The sequence below is a fragment of the Manis javanica genome, chromosome 7 (genome assembly GCF_040802235.1).
Source record: "Manis javanica isolate MJ-LG chromosome 7, MJ_LKY, whole genome shotgun sequence".
In the NCBI taxonomy this organism is placed as follows: domain Eukaryota; kingdom Metazoa; phylum Chordata; class Mammalia; order Pholidota; family Manidae; genus Manis; species Manis javanica.
In genome coordinates, this window is record NC_133162.1 from 85,624,412 (window position 1) to 85,641,024 (window position 16,613).

At 45.3% G+C, this 16,613-nt stretch overlaps 1 protein-coding gene and 1 pseudogene across 1 annotated transcript in view; one reads left to right on the forward strand and one right to left on the reverse strand.

The window, feature by feature from the left end:
• The first annotated feature begins 1,002 nt into the window (after positions 1 to 1,002).
• NID1 (nidogen 1) overlaps positions 1,003 to 16,613 on the forward strand; it is a 93,710-nt gene continuing 78,099 nt past the window's right edge. The window contains exon 1 of the mRNA XM_017670171.3: positions 1,003 to 1,340. Within this exon, the coding sequence (XP_017525660.3) occupies positions 1,116 to 1,340 (225 nt within the window). The 5' untranslated portion in view covers positions 1,003 to 1,115. The remainder of the gene's footprint in view (positions 1,341 to 16,613) is intronic.
• LOC140850453 (charged multivesicular body protein 1b-like) lies at positions 5,953 to 9,694 on the reverse strand (annotated as a pseudogene).

Below are 16,613 nucleotides of genomic sequence, written 5' to 3' on the forward strand. Positions count from 1 at the left end.
CTTTCTTTCATTGTAAGGCCTCTTAGATTCATTTCTTCCCAATTTCCACATTTTCCTTCATCCCCTATGTTTTTTTCCCTTCCAATGGTATTCTGGTACCTCCCTTGTCTCTTTCTATCAGGGCCAAATTAATGATCAACTAATTATTTACGATACCATTTACAACGCTTTTCTCCCTTTGAACTCTCCTCTGACTGTTAGAGCCAATTCAAATTTTGGTTTGGTATTAAAGGCTTTACTTGGAACAATCTTCCCAAATTCTTAACTAGGGGATGGTTCCTTGAACCCAATCACAGCTCACGCCCGCCGCTTTCCAGAACATCCCTTCTTCGTCCGCGATGAAATGCCATCCTTTCCGGAAGACCTGGCTTGATTCCCACATCCCACAGGAAGCTCGCCTTGGCCGGTTTTTCCAACCCTAATGTCCTTATCGCTTGGGGACCTCACCCCACTTAACACTGAATTTTGTTAAACACTTGCTACTTTGTCCTGGAGGGTGACTCGACTTCTGGCCGAGCGTAGGATCCCGCACTCGATGAATTTGAAAGAATGGATAGATAATCAACAAACGAGCACGCTCCCGGCCGGGGGCCCTATTAGCTAATTACCAGTACCAACCCGCTCTGCCGACCAGTATGACCCCGCTCTGCCGACTTCTGGTCGCCCTAGGCAGCGCTCGGAGGACGGTGCCCCGGAATCGGAGCTGCCTCGGCGCCCGCTCTCCCGGCTCCGCTGCCGGGACGAGAGTGCAGTGCCCCGCGCTCTGTTCCCGCCTCCGGGAGGGCCCAGCGGCGGGGCACAAGGGCGGCTTCGGGAGCCGCAGCCACCGGCGCCGCTGACCCGCGGGGGACGAGGGCGACGCGGCCGGGGCCGGGGGCGGTGTCCGGAGTCGCCCCCGCCGTCCCCCTCGCGGCCATTGGGCAGCCTCCGCGGCGCGCCCTGGACGGGGCGGGCCTCCCGCCCTCCCGCCCCACCCCGGTTCCTCCCCTCTCGCGGGGTGGGAGCAGTGGGAGGCGGGCGGCTCGGAGGGGCCGCGGGGGGCGTCCGGTTACATCCCCGCCCTCTTCAGCCTCGGACCGCCGAGCCGCCGGGTTTGCGGGACTCAGTTTGGGAACATGCTGGGCGCGATCGGCCGCAGCGAGGCTGCGTGGACGCGGGCGCTGCTCCTGCAGCTGCTGTTGGCGGGACCCGGAGGTTGCCTGAGCCGCCAGGACCTCTTCCCCTTCGGCCCCGGACACGGGGACCTGGAGCTTGAGGCGGGGGATGACCGCGTCTCCCCGGCCCTGGAGCTGAGCGGGGCGCTCCGCTTCTTCGACAAATCCGACATCCACTCGGTCTACGTGAGTGCGGCCGGGCAGGCGGTGGGGGCCGAGCGGGCGTCGGAAGGAAGCCCGGGGCGGGCCGGGGTCGCCGGCCGAGCCGGACGGACGTGGGCGTCGTGGGCGGAAACGGGGCCGCGCTGGCTTGCGCGCGGGCGCGTTGCTTGGTCTCCCAGCCCAGGTGGGCTCCCGCCTCGGTCTCGCCCGTCGACGTCTCCCCGCCGCCGGGTCACTGTCCTCCGAGGAGCGCGCGGGGTTGGGGCGGCCGCCCCGTCTGCGAGCCCCGCGCGCGCCCGGCCCGGCCCCGGGATCCCGGGCGGAGCTTCCCTCCGGCTGCTGCGCGCGGCATCGCCTCCGGGAAGTCGGTTCGTGTCCCCGCCATTGTCCCGCTCCCCTCGGGGACCGGACCCGGTCCGGCTGGGACAGGAGCGGGCGCGGAGCCTCGTCAGGGCAAAGGCCGGAGCTGGCACGTAGGCTGCGCACGGACCCGGGCCTCCCGAGGTGCCAGGGCAGGAAACGGGCATTTAGCCGACAGTCCCCCGCATTTGGGGCTCCGTGGACTTCGTGTGTGTGAACTCCGGATGTGTCTCGGCAATGATTCTGCTCTCCCTTTGAGCTCGTTTCAGTCCAGAGTTTAGGTCTGGGAAGGCAGGGCGACCCGGTGATCCAATTTCCTGTTGCCCAGCATTGTCACCATGGGGGGCGCCAGTTGGGGAGTGGGCCAGGTGACCTTTAGCTCTCTGGCCAGGCCTCCTCTGGGCCCAGGGACGCTGTCAAGTTGGGGCAGCCCTTTAGTGCTGCGGCCTTCCTCGGCCGCGCACCATGTGGGTTTCATATAAAGCTGCGTGTGATCCAGAAGCGGCTGGAGCCTGTCCTGCGCGTGAAATGGCTGTGCTCTTGTCTAGCCAGGGGAGACTGCTTGGACAACACCCCACGTGGAGCTTGTCAGCTTTGCCTAAAAAGAATGAATTCTCAAAATCTCCACCCCAGAGAGTGTTGGCCTTGTTGGCTGACTGCCCTGAGCTCCTTGTGCAGTCTAGTCAGGCTGCCTTAGAACAGTGTTTCTTAATGGGTAAAATAAAATCCACAGGTTTTCCAAGGAAATAAGTTATGTTAAAATACAGGTCAAAATATTAAAAGTTGTATTAAGTAACATATGTGTTTATTTTTAACCACATTAAAGAGCAAGTTCCAGTCGTGCATGTAGTGGTGGTCCAGCTAATTACTGCACTCTCAACATCACAAGGACTGTAAACAGTATTTGGAGACACCTACAGTGACTCTTTGTGTCTTCTCTGAGTGGCAAGGTCACTTAGCGCTACTTACTACCTTTACTATATAAGTGGCTTGTTGCCTCCATTCACATTGGAGGGAAATGCTAAGTATCACTTCAGTGTTACCAAAAATAAAAATGAATTTCTTTTTTTCCTCCAAATTAACAGACCCACTGAATTCTATTCATGAACCCCTGTGGGGGTCATTGGGCCTCAAGTTAAGAACTCTGTTAAATTTGGACATCCTCCCCTCCTTTACTTGTGACATCAGACTAACCACTTTACAGTCTACAGACCTAGAAAACATGTTTCCTGTCAAACCATACCTTCTTGGAAAGTCTGGTTGTGTCTAATCTGCATGTCAATGAGAGAATCCCAGAGCTCTCTTTGGATCTTATATCTATGCTACAGGTTGGGTTCCCAGAAGCTGTCTCTAAGGTGGAAATTACCAGACAGTTTATTTCATTAGGGTGAGCTCCTCAGGTCCACATGTATGATAGGGAGGGAAATGAAAAAGGGTTGAGCAGAGGGAGCAGCTGAGCTGTATTGCAGTCCAGCAAAGGTCTCAGCCAGCCCCTGGGTGGGAGGAGGGTGGAATGGCCGTTCAGAGCTGTCTCAAGGCTGCACGAGAGGGCATGAGATCCTTATGGTGATCAGTTGGATACGGGCTTCCCTGGAAGGAGGTATAACCCTGGGCGAGGGTAGTTTTTTGATGGAGGCAATCCTCACAGAGGGTTGACAACTGAGGACTGCATTCCCAGGAGCTGAAGGGGCATCTGGTGACAGATCACAGCATCCACCACTATCTGTAGCTGTGTAGAGGCCCTTTCGAGCTGATGGAAGCCCTCACATGGCCCTGCCTGAAAAGGTGAATTGACAGGGAGTGTGAGCATGGACTAGGTGGTACATACCTAGTTCTGGGCACTAAACTAGGCAAGTGAAAGCAACACCCACCAATAAGGAAAACAGTTATTGGGTGAGTATATCTACATATGTTAGGGTCTTGTTAGTTTTATGTTATTTAATCCTCAAAACAATTCACCCCTTTTTTCAGGTGAAGATATAATAATCATCATCATTAGTAATTACCCAGAACCAAACAACCAATTAAATGCCCAACTAGGATTCTAGCCCAAGTCTATTTAACTCATAATGTTTTCTAGCATCAAGCCTAAAACATGTGGTAATAGATAGGAGGGACTGTTGTGGGCCAGCATAGTGTGGGAAAACTTTACAGAGGTGGTTACATTTAAGACTTGAAAGACAAGTCCACTTTCAGTAAGTAGAGGGGAAATGGAGAGGCCCTTCTAGGTGGGATATGCATGAGGATGGAACAAGCTTGGCATATGCTGGGAGAGTGAGGAATGTGATACAACCAGAGCAGAGTGTTTCCATTGGAGCAGGAGTTTCTGTCTGTATAGGCAAGTAGAGTTGGGAGATAAAATTTATCTGTTAGCTTTTTATGTGTAACAAACAAGTACAAAGCCTCAGGGGCATGTAACAAATAAGCATTTACTGCTCAAGTGTCTGGAATCAGCAGGGGGTGGACTGATCTAAGGTGGCTTTTAGCAGAGGAAGTTGGGATGATTTGTGTCTGCTCCATGGGTCTCTCATCCTGCACTTTGTTTAATATGGTGGCCATTACCTATATGTAGCTATTTAAAATTGAATTAAGTAATATTACAATTTCTGCCTTTCAGTCACACTAACCACATTTCAAATGCTCAGTACCCTCAGGTAGCTAGTGGTTACTATATAGGACAGAGCTGCTGCCCTATAGTTTGTTTCCATCATGGCTAAAAATTCTGTTGAATAGAGCTGCTTCAGAGGGCCAGCTCACACATGTGCTTTTTCATGGGGATGTTACAGGCACAAGACAGTAAGCAGGAATGGATAGTGCTTTTTCAAGACTCTGCCTGGGACATGTCTCCTAACATCTCATGGACTAAAGCAAGTCACATGACTGAGCAGGGTCAGCAGGTGAGGCAGGTCACCCTACCCTATATAGTGGCAGCAGGCATGGATACAGGGAAAAAGGAAGATGTGTGGCCAACTGATGCCATGAAGTCCGTGGAGGATCATGAGAGATGGCTACAAGGTCGATGGCTGGGGTAAGCTGCATGGAAAGGTAAGTTAGTGGTTTGCAAGACAGTGGGAGAGGTACAAGAAGAATCTGGGAGCAGGAAAACCAGTCCCATAAGTTGCTGTTTTATCCAGATTTGTAAGGATAAGGGATTACAGAAGCGGAACAAAGAAAGAAGAGGGTGAACCAGGGAGGTGATCTATGATGCATCAACAGGACTTCTGACGAGTCACATACAGGATGTGAAGAAGAAGGCAGATGGGCTGGGTGGGGAGGATTCTCATTGAGGAGTTAGGGAGCCTGTCACATATGGGACGGGAAGGAGAAGGCAGATGGGCCAGGTGGGGAGGATTCTCACTGAGGAGTTGAGTGATGAGATGGCCAGGAGGGCTGACGTAAATGAAAAGTGTTGGCCCAGGTTTGACTCTGTGGCACTGGGGACTAACATGGGAACGTTGGCGATGCCCTATAGCCAGTAGACCTTCAATCAAGTAGTCAGGCTGTGGAGGCAATGGAAGCCTTGAGACTGATTTACAAGACGAAATAGAGTAAGAAACAAGCTGAGGGTTGAGAGCCCTGGGAAATAATATAACATTAGTGATGACCTAACATGGCAGTTCTCAGAAGTGTGGTCTGGGGAGTCCTGGGTGTCCTGGAGACTTTTTAAAGAAATTCACAAGGTCAAAACTTTTCCTCACCATGCTAAAATTGTATTTACTGTTTATACTCCCATGCTCTCATGTACATACGGTGGAGTCACCAGAGACTATGTAATGTGTGGTATTTATCACCACAGATCAAATGTAGAAGATAGAAGAATCCAGTTCAGCCATTAAGCGAGACATCAAATTGGTTTGCAAAAATAAAAAACAATGACACTTTTCTCCCTAAGCACTTTTGGGTTGTATTTTCATAAAAAGTAATGTTAATTATGTTCACATGCAATAAGTTCATTATTATTTAAATATAAATATTTAAAATTTCCGTAGTTTAAAATTTTAAATATCAGACATGATAAATATTGATCAATATAACCAATAGAAACACAAGCTTTTGGGGGGTCTTTAGTAATTTTTAAGAGTGTGAAGGGGTCCAGAGACCAAAATGTTCATGAGCTGCTGATCTAATAGTATCTAAACATTGCATGCCTCTGCCTTAATTTCAGATCCGTTTGAAGGTGGGAGAAGGGTATTGGCGGGGAAGTGTTCTGTGTTAGGGTGAGGAGCCCTTGCGGGTCACCATACTTCCTCCTGTGTGCCATGGCAGGCTCTCTACATGATAAGATCTGGTTCTCCCCATGGAATAACCTCTTCTTTTTGTATGTAAATCAGCACAGTCCCATTGTTGAAGCCAGCCATTCTCTGGACCTCATCCTGGGTAATGAGTGCAGAATGGGCCAATCTGGAAATCTACTAAACCAGCTGACTGAGCCATTGGACATTTCATGTGAGCTCTGCTGCCTTGGCCTGCGAACTGAACTCCCAGGCAAGAGGTCTTCAAAAATGCAATGAGGCTGTATAGAACAATAAAAGACGTTTTCTCTTTTTTTGACTGGATTCTATCATCTGTTTACTGAAGCTGGTTATCTCATGCTTATCTGAAGCCCTGATTGGCTGTCTAGACCAATAGAAGGATTTCTAGAGCATGATAATATTGCATATTAAATTATTTACATCTTGATGCCTAAAAATGGAGAAATGAATCAGTTGTTATTTCATCCAGCTTGTTTTCGCAATAAAATCCTTCGTGTTATGGAAAAATAATAGAAGGATATTCTCGGTAGCAGAGAGACTGTATACCTCTATCCTGACTCATCTCCCTGCCTCTAGTGTGTGTGTCTCTCTCTCTCTCATACACACACACACACACACACACACACACACACTCTCTCTCTCTCTCCTTCCACAAACGGAGTTTCATTATACCACTTACATATTGAAAGCAGCTCCCTTCCCTCAAGGAAGTCTCAGGATCATGAGAGAGCCACAGATGAACAGGTGACTCCAAGGCCCTGTGCTATGGGCCATGATAGAGGAACAACACCCAGGACTCGGGGAGCTCAGACATGAGGACTCCATTCCACCAGGTTCACTCCCTGGCATTCAGTAGACCTGAGCTAAGTCTCCATTGTACTGTGGTCATTGTACGTGTTTTCTTTGCTTGTCTTATTATATATTCTGCCTGTCCACAGTCGATAAAGCCTCTGAAGTCATAGACTATGGCTTGCATTTCCTTTGTACAGTTTTTCCTTTGGAGATCTTGCCAACCTCTGGCTTCACCTGCCTATACCACAGCAATGTCTATCGCCATGACCTTACTCTTCCATGAGCACTAATCCCGTATTTCAAAGATGTTTCCATTGCTATGCCCATCTGTTCCTTCAGGTTCCACGTGGCACACTGAGAATTACTCATCTCCCTCCTCCCCTCAGCTACTGTCACCACCACTTGCTTTTCCTTGTTAGTGGTTCCTTATGAGGGTTCTCCCACTGCCTTGAGGCTATCTCATTCCCTTCCTATATTCATTTATTCTACAAATAACTATCAAGAGCCTGCTATGTGCCAGGCACTATTTTAGGCACTTAGAATACAGGAGAACAAAACTGTCCTCAAAGAGTTTACATCCTAGCAGGAGAGTGGGAGCAAGAAAATAAATAGTAAACATAATAAATAAGTCAATTATATAGTACATTAGTAGGTTATATATTACTAAATAGCAGGGATCTGGGGGTGGAGTAGGCAGTTGGATATATGTGTCTGGAGTTTGGAAAAGAAGCCTGGGCTTTGAATTTAATTGAGAAATCATTGGCCATAGATGATATTTAGAGGAGGAAAACTAGATGAATTCTGCCCAAGGGGGTGTGTGTAGATAGAGGAGAGGCCCAGTGGAACCTCCACCGGGTCAGGGAAAAGAGGAGCCAGCAATGGCAAGCCAAAGGGGTGGCCAGTGAGGTAAGCGGGACACCAAGGCCCAGAAGCCAAGTGAGGGAAGTGTATCAAGGAGGAGGAGTGAGCTGCCATGTTAAATGCTGCTGATGGACTGAGAGATGAGGACAGAGAATTGGCCATTGGATTGCAGAACATGGTGGTCATCTTGAAAAATCACCAGTTCTCCACTGCACCTCTACAGCAGGGCTTTGCATCTGTATCTTTCTTGCCACCTTGGAAATGATACTGTCTGTGTTCAACTTCTTTAATGCTCTCCCCACATCCTAACTGCCGAGAAAGGTGAACTTCTTGGCCTGGCTTCAGGGCCTCACCCAGTTATCTAGCTTTATTTCCAGCTTTGCCATAACACTTCCCAGGAAAGTAAAGTATGTCTTATTTGGCCCTTTGCTCATTCTTCTCCTGTTTATCCATGTCTTACTCTCAGACTCTCCCTTATTCTCCCAAGTCCATCTTCCTTACTAATTGGTCCGTGCCAGCTGACTACATTGATCCCTCAGTCCTTAGAACTCTGGAACTCTAATGCTGTCTGATCCAGAGCTTAATATATTAACAAATGTTCATGGATCTTAATTTTCCCTGGATTATCAGTAGATAATATGGGAAGGTCTCTGGAGCCCATTGATGTGGTTTGAATCTCTGTTCTGCTTACTTACTAGCTGTGTGATCTTGGGTAAGTTATCCAACCTCTGTAAGCCATGGTTTGTTCATATGTAAAGCAGACTTTCTCAAAGGGTTGTGAACACTCATTGAAATAATATATAAAAATACCTAATCATGCAGTCATGTGCTCCAGAACTGTGGGCTTTCTTCTTCCTTGTGAGCAGAGGTTTTCTTTTTTTTAAAGCAAAGCCTTTATTCTATGCTCTATTCTGTTGTGCTTAGGTGGTAGATTTTTATGTAACTTTTGAGAAAGATGTTTCATATGCCTCAAGCTAATGCTGTCTCTGTCGAAGACATCCACAAAAATATGTCCCTTGTATTTTTATGCATAATATAGAGAACTATAAAATCTGTCAAGGTGGAAACTCTGGAATTTCTTAATGTATTGGGAAGTTTAGCAAAGCAAAAAAAAGAGCATTACGTACAAGTAGTGTTTATGAATTCTGGCGTATATAGTGTTCTTAGTGTACTTGTTGTACAGTGTATCTATATATACACATAAAACACTGCTGAAACAAGTGAAGTGATGAAAGCACCAATCTTTTTTTTTTTAAATTTTGTTGTCATTAATATAAAATCACATGGGCAACATTGTGGTTGCTAGATTCCCCCATTATCAAGTCCCCACCACATACCCCATTACAGTCACTGTCCGTCAGTGTAGTAAAATGCTATAGAGTCACTACTTGTCTTCTCTGTGCTGTCCTGCCTTCCCAGTGCCCCCTCCTAAATTATATGTGTTAATCGTAATGCCCCTTATTCCCCTTCTCCCTCCCTACTCACCCACCCTCCACAGTCCCTTTTCCTTTGGTAACTGTTAGTTCATCGTTGGGTTCTGTGAGTCTGCCGAAAGCACCATTCTTCAAGTTACTCTTGACTGTGTGCATGAGCAAGTGTCTGTGACCATTCTTCCTCTTCCATTGAAGTAACACTTGTGCTGACAGAACCTCTCTGGCCCTGTGGTAGTTCCTTACTGAGATCAAGCCAACCTTATCTGCCATTTCTTAAAGCAGCATATCCACCTGGTGGTGTGGTTTTAGTGTTACTCGTTGTGTCTTCCATTTGTTGTGTTTAAACATCCAGCATTTCAACTTGGTTCTCATACTTGTCCATCAAGGCAGAAATCCTTTCATGGTTCAAACCCCTCAGTGGAGCATCCATACCTTAACCACACAGTGGTGGACTTGTCACCTTGTCCATTGTGACTGCAGTGGAACTCTTGCTGCACAATCAAGAGATTCATTGCTTGATTCTGGTGGGCTGCATTTTCAGTGGATATGCTCTTCTGAATGGCCTTGTTTTAATTTTGGCCTTTTCAGCCTTTCCTTCTTTATCATGTTTCTTGCCATTCCTAGTAAGTTCTTTTACAGAAAACTTCAAGTTAAGTGGGTATTCCTGCAAACCCTACATGATTCCCTGACTTCTCAGGAGGTGGCGGGCCAGGGGCAGTGGCCCAGGTTTGACAGGAGTACGCTTGGAGTCTGTCTTATGTCCTGAACTGTGGGCCAGCATGGCTCCCAGGTATTGTGTTTTATTCCCATTACCACCACCTGTAATGCTGCCACTCTTCCCGGCTTGTAGGAAGTTAATGAATCTGCTGGACAAGCCCAGGGCCCCCTCCTGTGGATATGCTGGGTGATCTCAGCACAAAGGCTTTGACTGAGAGACACTGGGAGCTGAAGTCCAGCTCACAGGCCACTCGCCCAGCCCTGAGCCCCAGCAGGGGGCCAGGGCCACACAGAAGGTAGGGCACCTGCTCCTAATCTGCCCACAGGCCCCCTGGGGTCTAGTAGTGGCCTGGCTGAATCAGAGGATACTTAATAGAATATTGATTTCCCATGGGGACTAACCTGTACTTGATTTATCATGGTAACCAACTTAGAACTGAGGTCAGATCACTCGTCTCTCACATTCTTGTTATTCCAGGTCTCTTTTATTTATAAAATGAAGAGGTTTGACAAGATTATCTCTGAGGGTCATTTTACCTTGGATTTTTAATACTCTCTGATTGCGTGACCAAATGTTGAATAAGATATGTACTATTTCAGGATGCTGGATACTATTTCTCATACAATGCAGTACAACCTTTAGATACATCAGCTATTCATTCCACACATATTTAATTTATTGCCTGCGGGAGTCCAGCTCCAGCCTAGGGGTGGGATGCCTGAAGGTGCAGGATGGAGTCGGTGTGTGGAGAGACAGGACACAGAGTCAGATGGAGGTGGTCTCTCGACAAAGTGCCGATGACAGCTTTATTTATACCATTTTGCACAAGGATATGATTTTTTATTATTTTGATGATTAATCAAATACACAGTTGGTTAATAAGTATAGGCAAGCTTTTTTCTTTCTTTTACTTTCTAATCTATTCATGGTTGGTCAAGCGTTAGATAGGTGATTGTTTTTCTGTTCTTTGACCAAAACTTTTCTCATTAACATGTATTCTATTGTGTTTTACGTTTCTATGCAACGCAGTTTCTAAGTAGTGCATGTGACTGTAGGAGGGTGCAGTATGTAGCAGTGACTATGGAGTCTATCAGCCCAGGGTGAAATACAGGTCACCTAGTGCCACAGTTATCTAGGATTCTTTCCCACAAAAATATTCTTAGAAGCTTTAATAAATTTATAAGCTATCTCACATTTTCACTTTATACTTCTTTATAGGGCACAGTAGGCAGCAAACTAAATTTCCCCTTCTTATCTACATTTCTCTTTCTTCTGTGTGGATACTCAAATCTACTTTCTTCCACAAGTGGGAGAAAAAGGAGAGAGAACTGGTATAGATCACAAGAGACTTGAGAGACAGGTAACCTAACACAAGGTGAGAACTGGTTGGATCCTGTTTGAAATAACATGGCCTTGAAAGGTCAACTTGGAGACAAACTGCTTTTCTAGAAGAGGTACTTGTAGAAATATTGACAGGTGAAATAATTTGATGCCTGAGATTTCATTTCAAGTACTTCAAAAAATAAAACTGTAAATGTGCATGTATGGAAGGAGCAGAAGACAAGAACTGGAGCGTGTGGATGGTGTGGGAGCTAAGGGGTATGTGTGTGTGTATACGTGCTGTGCTAGTCTTGTGTTTTTGCAAATTTCCCTTGTAAGTACTCTCATAATAAAAGGTTTTTAAAAATTGTTCTGCTTCCCAAGTAGAGGACTGTGGGGGCAGGGTGGAGGAGGAAGAACAAATTCTGGGGCTAGGGGCCTGTTGTCTGGGTCCAGGGGAGAGGCAGTGGTAGCGTGTGGAGCAGGGCTGAGGGCTCCAGACCTGTCTGAAAAGTGGGAACCAGGAGGCTTGCTCATGTGTTAGCTCCTCCAAGACATGCAACAGCCCTGTGGTAGCTCAGGCAGGTGAGAGGAGGAGCCCCAGATAATAGAGAATGACAGTGAGCGACCCACACAGCTAAGGGACTTGTCAGAGTTCACTCAGCAAAGAACGAGTGTCGGAGTTGGAACTAGAACTCAGGGCTTCCGGCTTCTAGTTCTACAGTCTTCTTATATATATATATATATATATATATATATATATATATATATATATATTGAAAATATATATATATATATATATTTATATTTATATTTATATGTATGAATTTTTTTCAGTAGCTAACACATATTGTGTTTGTCATTCTCCTAAACAGTTTACATACATTGACTCATTTAATGTTATAGCAACTCTATGAAGTATTTATTTTTTACAGTTATGGAATTTAAGTTATAGAGAGATTTTAATTTCCCCAAAGTCACACAGCTAGTAAGGGGCTAAACAGAATTCAAATCCACATAGTCTATTTCCAGAGTCTGTGTGTTTTTTTAAATTGAAGTATAACTGATATACAATCTTATATTGGTTTCAAGTATATGCCACAGTGGTGGTTCAATAGTTCCCCATATTATTAAATTCTCACCCCCAGTAGTGCAGTTACTGCCTGTCAGCATAGGCCGATGTTACAGAATCATTGGCTATATTCTCCATGCTGTACTGCAGTCTTTATACTTTGCTACGTTGGACACCACTTGCTTCCCTTCCTGCCCTCATTTATTCATGTGACAGTACCTATCAGCTCCTGTTTTGTACAGATTTTGGGGCTAGGTGTGTGGGGCTACAGTGACAAGTGACACCACACATGGTCCCTGATGTCATGGAGCTTATTACTGCATCAAACTACTTACCACTGCATGACACCACCTCCACCTGGTGACACCACCCACCACTGGGTGACACTGCCCTCTACCGCGTGACAGCACCTACCCCTGGGTGACACCTCCCTCCACCACACTGTACTACTAACTACTGCATTGCTTGTGAAGAAAAGTTGGTTCTTAGCCCCTAAGGAGCAGGTTTCTTAACTTTTTTGTCCTCAGATAAATTTTTTTCTATTCCTTAATTTTTAATTAAAATGTTTTCAAACATATACAAAAAAGGGGAGAAAATAGTATCATGAGAAAATAATATAGGCACATTACCTAAATACAACACCTGGTAGTATTTTCTGTATGGTTTAATCAATTTCCCTTTGCTGACCTATCTGAAAAATGACAGTCTTCATGAAATTATATCACTAAACATTTTAGTATGCATTCCTAAAATAATAAGAACATTGCCCTACATAATCAGCATCCATTATCACACAACAAAATCAGTAATAATTCCCTACTATCAATTTCTGCACACTCCATATCCAATTTCTCCTATATTCCCAAAGCTTTGTTTCTTTATAGAGAGGTTTATTCAGACTGGGATCCAAACAAGGAAAGCATGACATTTGGCCAAGTGTCTTTAGCCCCTCTGAATCTTGACTAACACCCTCCCTGTTTCAATTCGTCAGCTTATTTAGGATTTATTGCCTGCTGTTCCACAGAATGCCCCACTTTCTGCATCTGACTCTTACTTTGTAATGTAGGCTAGCTTGCTATTCCATCTCTGTATTTTCTTCAGAAAACTGGTAGTCTTGAAAATATTCAGGTTTAACATTGTTCTCTTTAGAAAATATGGAGCATTTTACTTTCCAATTAACTTTAAGACTAGTAAGACAATGCAAATGCTTTAAACAAAACTTGCAAAAAATGAAAATAGGTTTCCTTTACACCCTTGCCTCCCTAGGGGCAATCACTGTTCATGGATTTTTTTTTTTATCTCCTTGCAGAAAGAGTCTCAAATGTACAAACATGGTATGTACATATACTGCCCACCCACCCGCTCTGTTTAAAACAGCTTATTGATTTTTTAAATAATAGCTTTATTGAGATGCAATTCTTATATTATAAAATTCAGCCCTTTAAAGTGTGTAGTTCATGGATTTTTAGTATATTCAGGGAGTTGTACAACCATTACTACTATCTAACTCTAGGATATTTTTCTCACTCCCAAAACAAACCCCATATTCCTTTAGCAGTCACTCCTCATGTCCCCCATCCTCCCCTACTCCCCAATCCCTGGCAACCACTAATCTACTGACTCTGTGGATTTTGCCTGGTCTGGACATTTCACCTAAATGGAATCCTACAATGTGTGACCTTTTGCTACTGGTTTCTTCCTCTTAGCATAACATTTTCAAGGTCCAGCCACATAGCATGTACCAGTACTTCATTCTTCTATGGTGAATGGAAAGATAGGCTGTTGTTTTTATTTGCCCATTCATAAGTTAATGGATATTCAGGTTGCTTCTCCTTTTTGGCTTTTATACATAATGCTGCTACAAACGTTCATTCACAAGTTTTTGTGTTGGACATCAGCTTTCAGTTCTCTTGGGTATATACCTAGGAGAGGAATTGCTGGTGAAGGGGTTCAGAACAAGTCTCCCTGAAGTGTGCCACTTTGACATGTGGACTATTTTGCGCTAAAGGAAATCAAGACATTGCAGGCTTTTGCCCCTCTCTTAACTACCTGGAAGAATCTAGATTGTGGGTCTTTCCCAGAATGAGAGTTATTACCACAGATACATTTCATCTGAGTGACCCATCTGCATGGCAGGGCAAACATCTCATTACCAAACAAACCCGCACTTCCTATTTATTGTCCTGTGAATTGTCCTCCCCACCGAAGTCCCAGGCTCCATCCCATTCTTTAGCTCAGGATGACAATATGGACCTCATTTTACCTTCCTGTCTTTAAACTTCTCATGTATGTGGGGTTCCTGTGCATATGAAATTAAATTTGACCTTTGCCTATTAATCTGCCTCATGGCAATTTCATTCTTAGAACAGCCAGAAGAACCTTTGAAGGGTAGAGGGAAATTTTACCTCCCCAACACTAGGTCATACTGTAACTCCGTATTTAACATTTTGAGGAACAACCAAACTGTTTTCTAAAATAGCCGCACCATTTTACATTCCCACCAGCAATGTATGAGGGTTCCAAATTCTCTACATTTTTGTCAACATTTGTTATTTTCTGGCTTGATTCTAGCCATCCTAGTGGGTGTGAAGTGGTGTGGTATCTCCTTCAGGTTTTGATATGGCCACTTGTGTATCTTCTTTGGAGACATGTTTATGCAAATCCCTTGCTCATTTTTTGCGTCATTTGTCTTTTTTTGTTGTTGTTGAGTAGGTCAAACATTTTTTAACAGGAATATTTCATGAATGAAGCTGTATATGTCATAGGGTGTCACGTCAAGCTGTAAGTGATGTGCAGTCCATGCTCTGCTAGCTGTTAGTGTTAAGGAGATGGCAGCTAGATCATGTCTGTTGAGTTAGGTTTTACCCCTTGTGAACAGTGGGCAGTTGGGGGTGACATTTGGCCTTATGGAGCTGTTCCCTCTCCCAGTAACCCTTCACCTAATGCTTTTAGCATCCATTGATGATTTGCTTGCATCAGTTATTAAATTAAGGGTTGCTAAACAGTATTTTATTTTGTTTTTATATGGTTTCCTTGTTTTTCTATCATTCTTCCTACGTTTACTATCTGGCATGCTTCTGTAGGGAAGAGCTTTTCCTCATTGTAACTCTGGAGTGGAAAATCTTTCTCCCAATCCAGGGAAAATTACTTTTGAAACCAAAATCAGTTGGAGGGAGAAATAAAGTGGGAGAAACCTGTTTATTGTTTACAAGGAGTCATCCACTTCTGCTCAACCATGTCTCTCATCACCTAGCTGCAAAAAACGAACCCCAGGAAACCTCTCTAGTCCAGATACACCCTGGCTCCCTGACCCTTGTAATCATTTATTGGTATGGAGATGGTCTACTTCTGTCCACCCCTTGGAAACACCTACTGATATGGAGATGTAGTAAGACCAGGCAAGAGATTCTGGAAATGCTGTAATTTTACCCACACTCATCAACTGGGGCTTTTGGGTTGCACTGGCATGTGGTTCATTCTGGAAAGGCAGATGAATACTTAATTCTTTCCTTATGTTTCTGATGTTCACATTAGGGGACTGGTGTTCAAATTAAGGGATTGGTATAATCCAAATTAAGGGAGTATGGGTGCTCCATCTGGCTCAGGTAGACTTCTGGTAAACATGCAAGGTGTCAAGGAGGAACATGCTTCTCCCCAGAGACTGAGCCTTTGGATGAGGCCCTGCTCCTCCCTTTCCTAGTGTGTCGTCCTGGGGCCCCGAAGGATGCTGCTGCCTCTTCTTTGGTGGATACACGAGAATTTAACACTTAAGGACACCACCACTCTGAAATGTCAGAAAGTAGTCAGTCTCCGGGAGAAATTTCCTGTAGCAAAGATCAGTAACCCATGTACAGTCTGTCAGAGTTGGACATTAACTAGATGATGCTGAAAACATTGATTTATCTCCTAACTCTTACCCTAGGTTGTGCCTTGTTTTTATTTCTTAATCAAGGTAGAGCTGCTGTCGGGCAGCTGCTTCTTGGGGGAATCTCTCCCTGAGCACTAGGTGAAACTTTAACCTGGACAGGGGAGGGTTCTTGACTCTGATTGAGAAAGAATTCACAAACAGGTCAGATGAGTATAGGTAACGAAGGAACTCATTACAATGAGAATAGTAGTAAATGGCAGCAGCCATTCAGGCAGTAGAGAGCAAGTAAGAACAGAGAGGAAAGGGAAGCTCATTGAACTCCTGCTCACGATAGGGCAGATCCCTTGCCAACTCCTGAAACCAGGTCACCTGGTATGAGTGTCCTCTTGAATCTGCATGGGATGGGAACTAAGCCCCTACCATCCAGGATTTGGGGGAGCCACAGAGTACTTGATGGAGTGAGATTATGTTTTGAGAACTTGCCGAAGCAAAGAAAGGAGATTTTCGGGCAGGCTACTAAAGGGCATGATCATACAGCTGCAACCCTATCTGGATCACCCAGGTGACAGGAACTTGCAAGCCCAAATCAGAGATCTCAGTAGCCCCTCCCTACCTGTCAT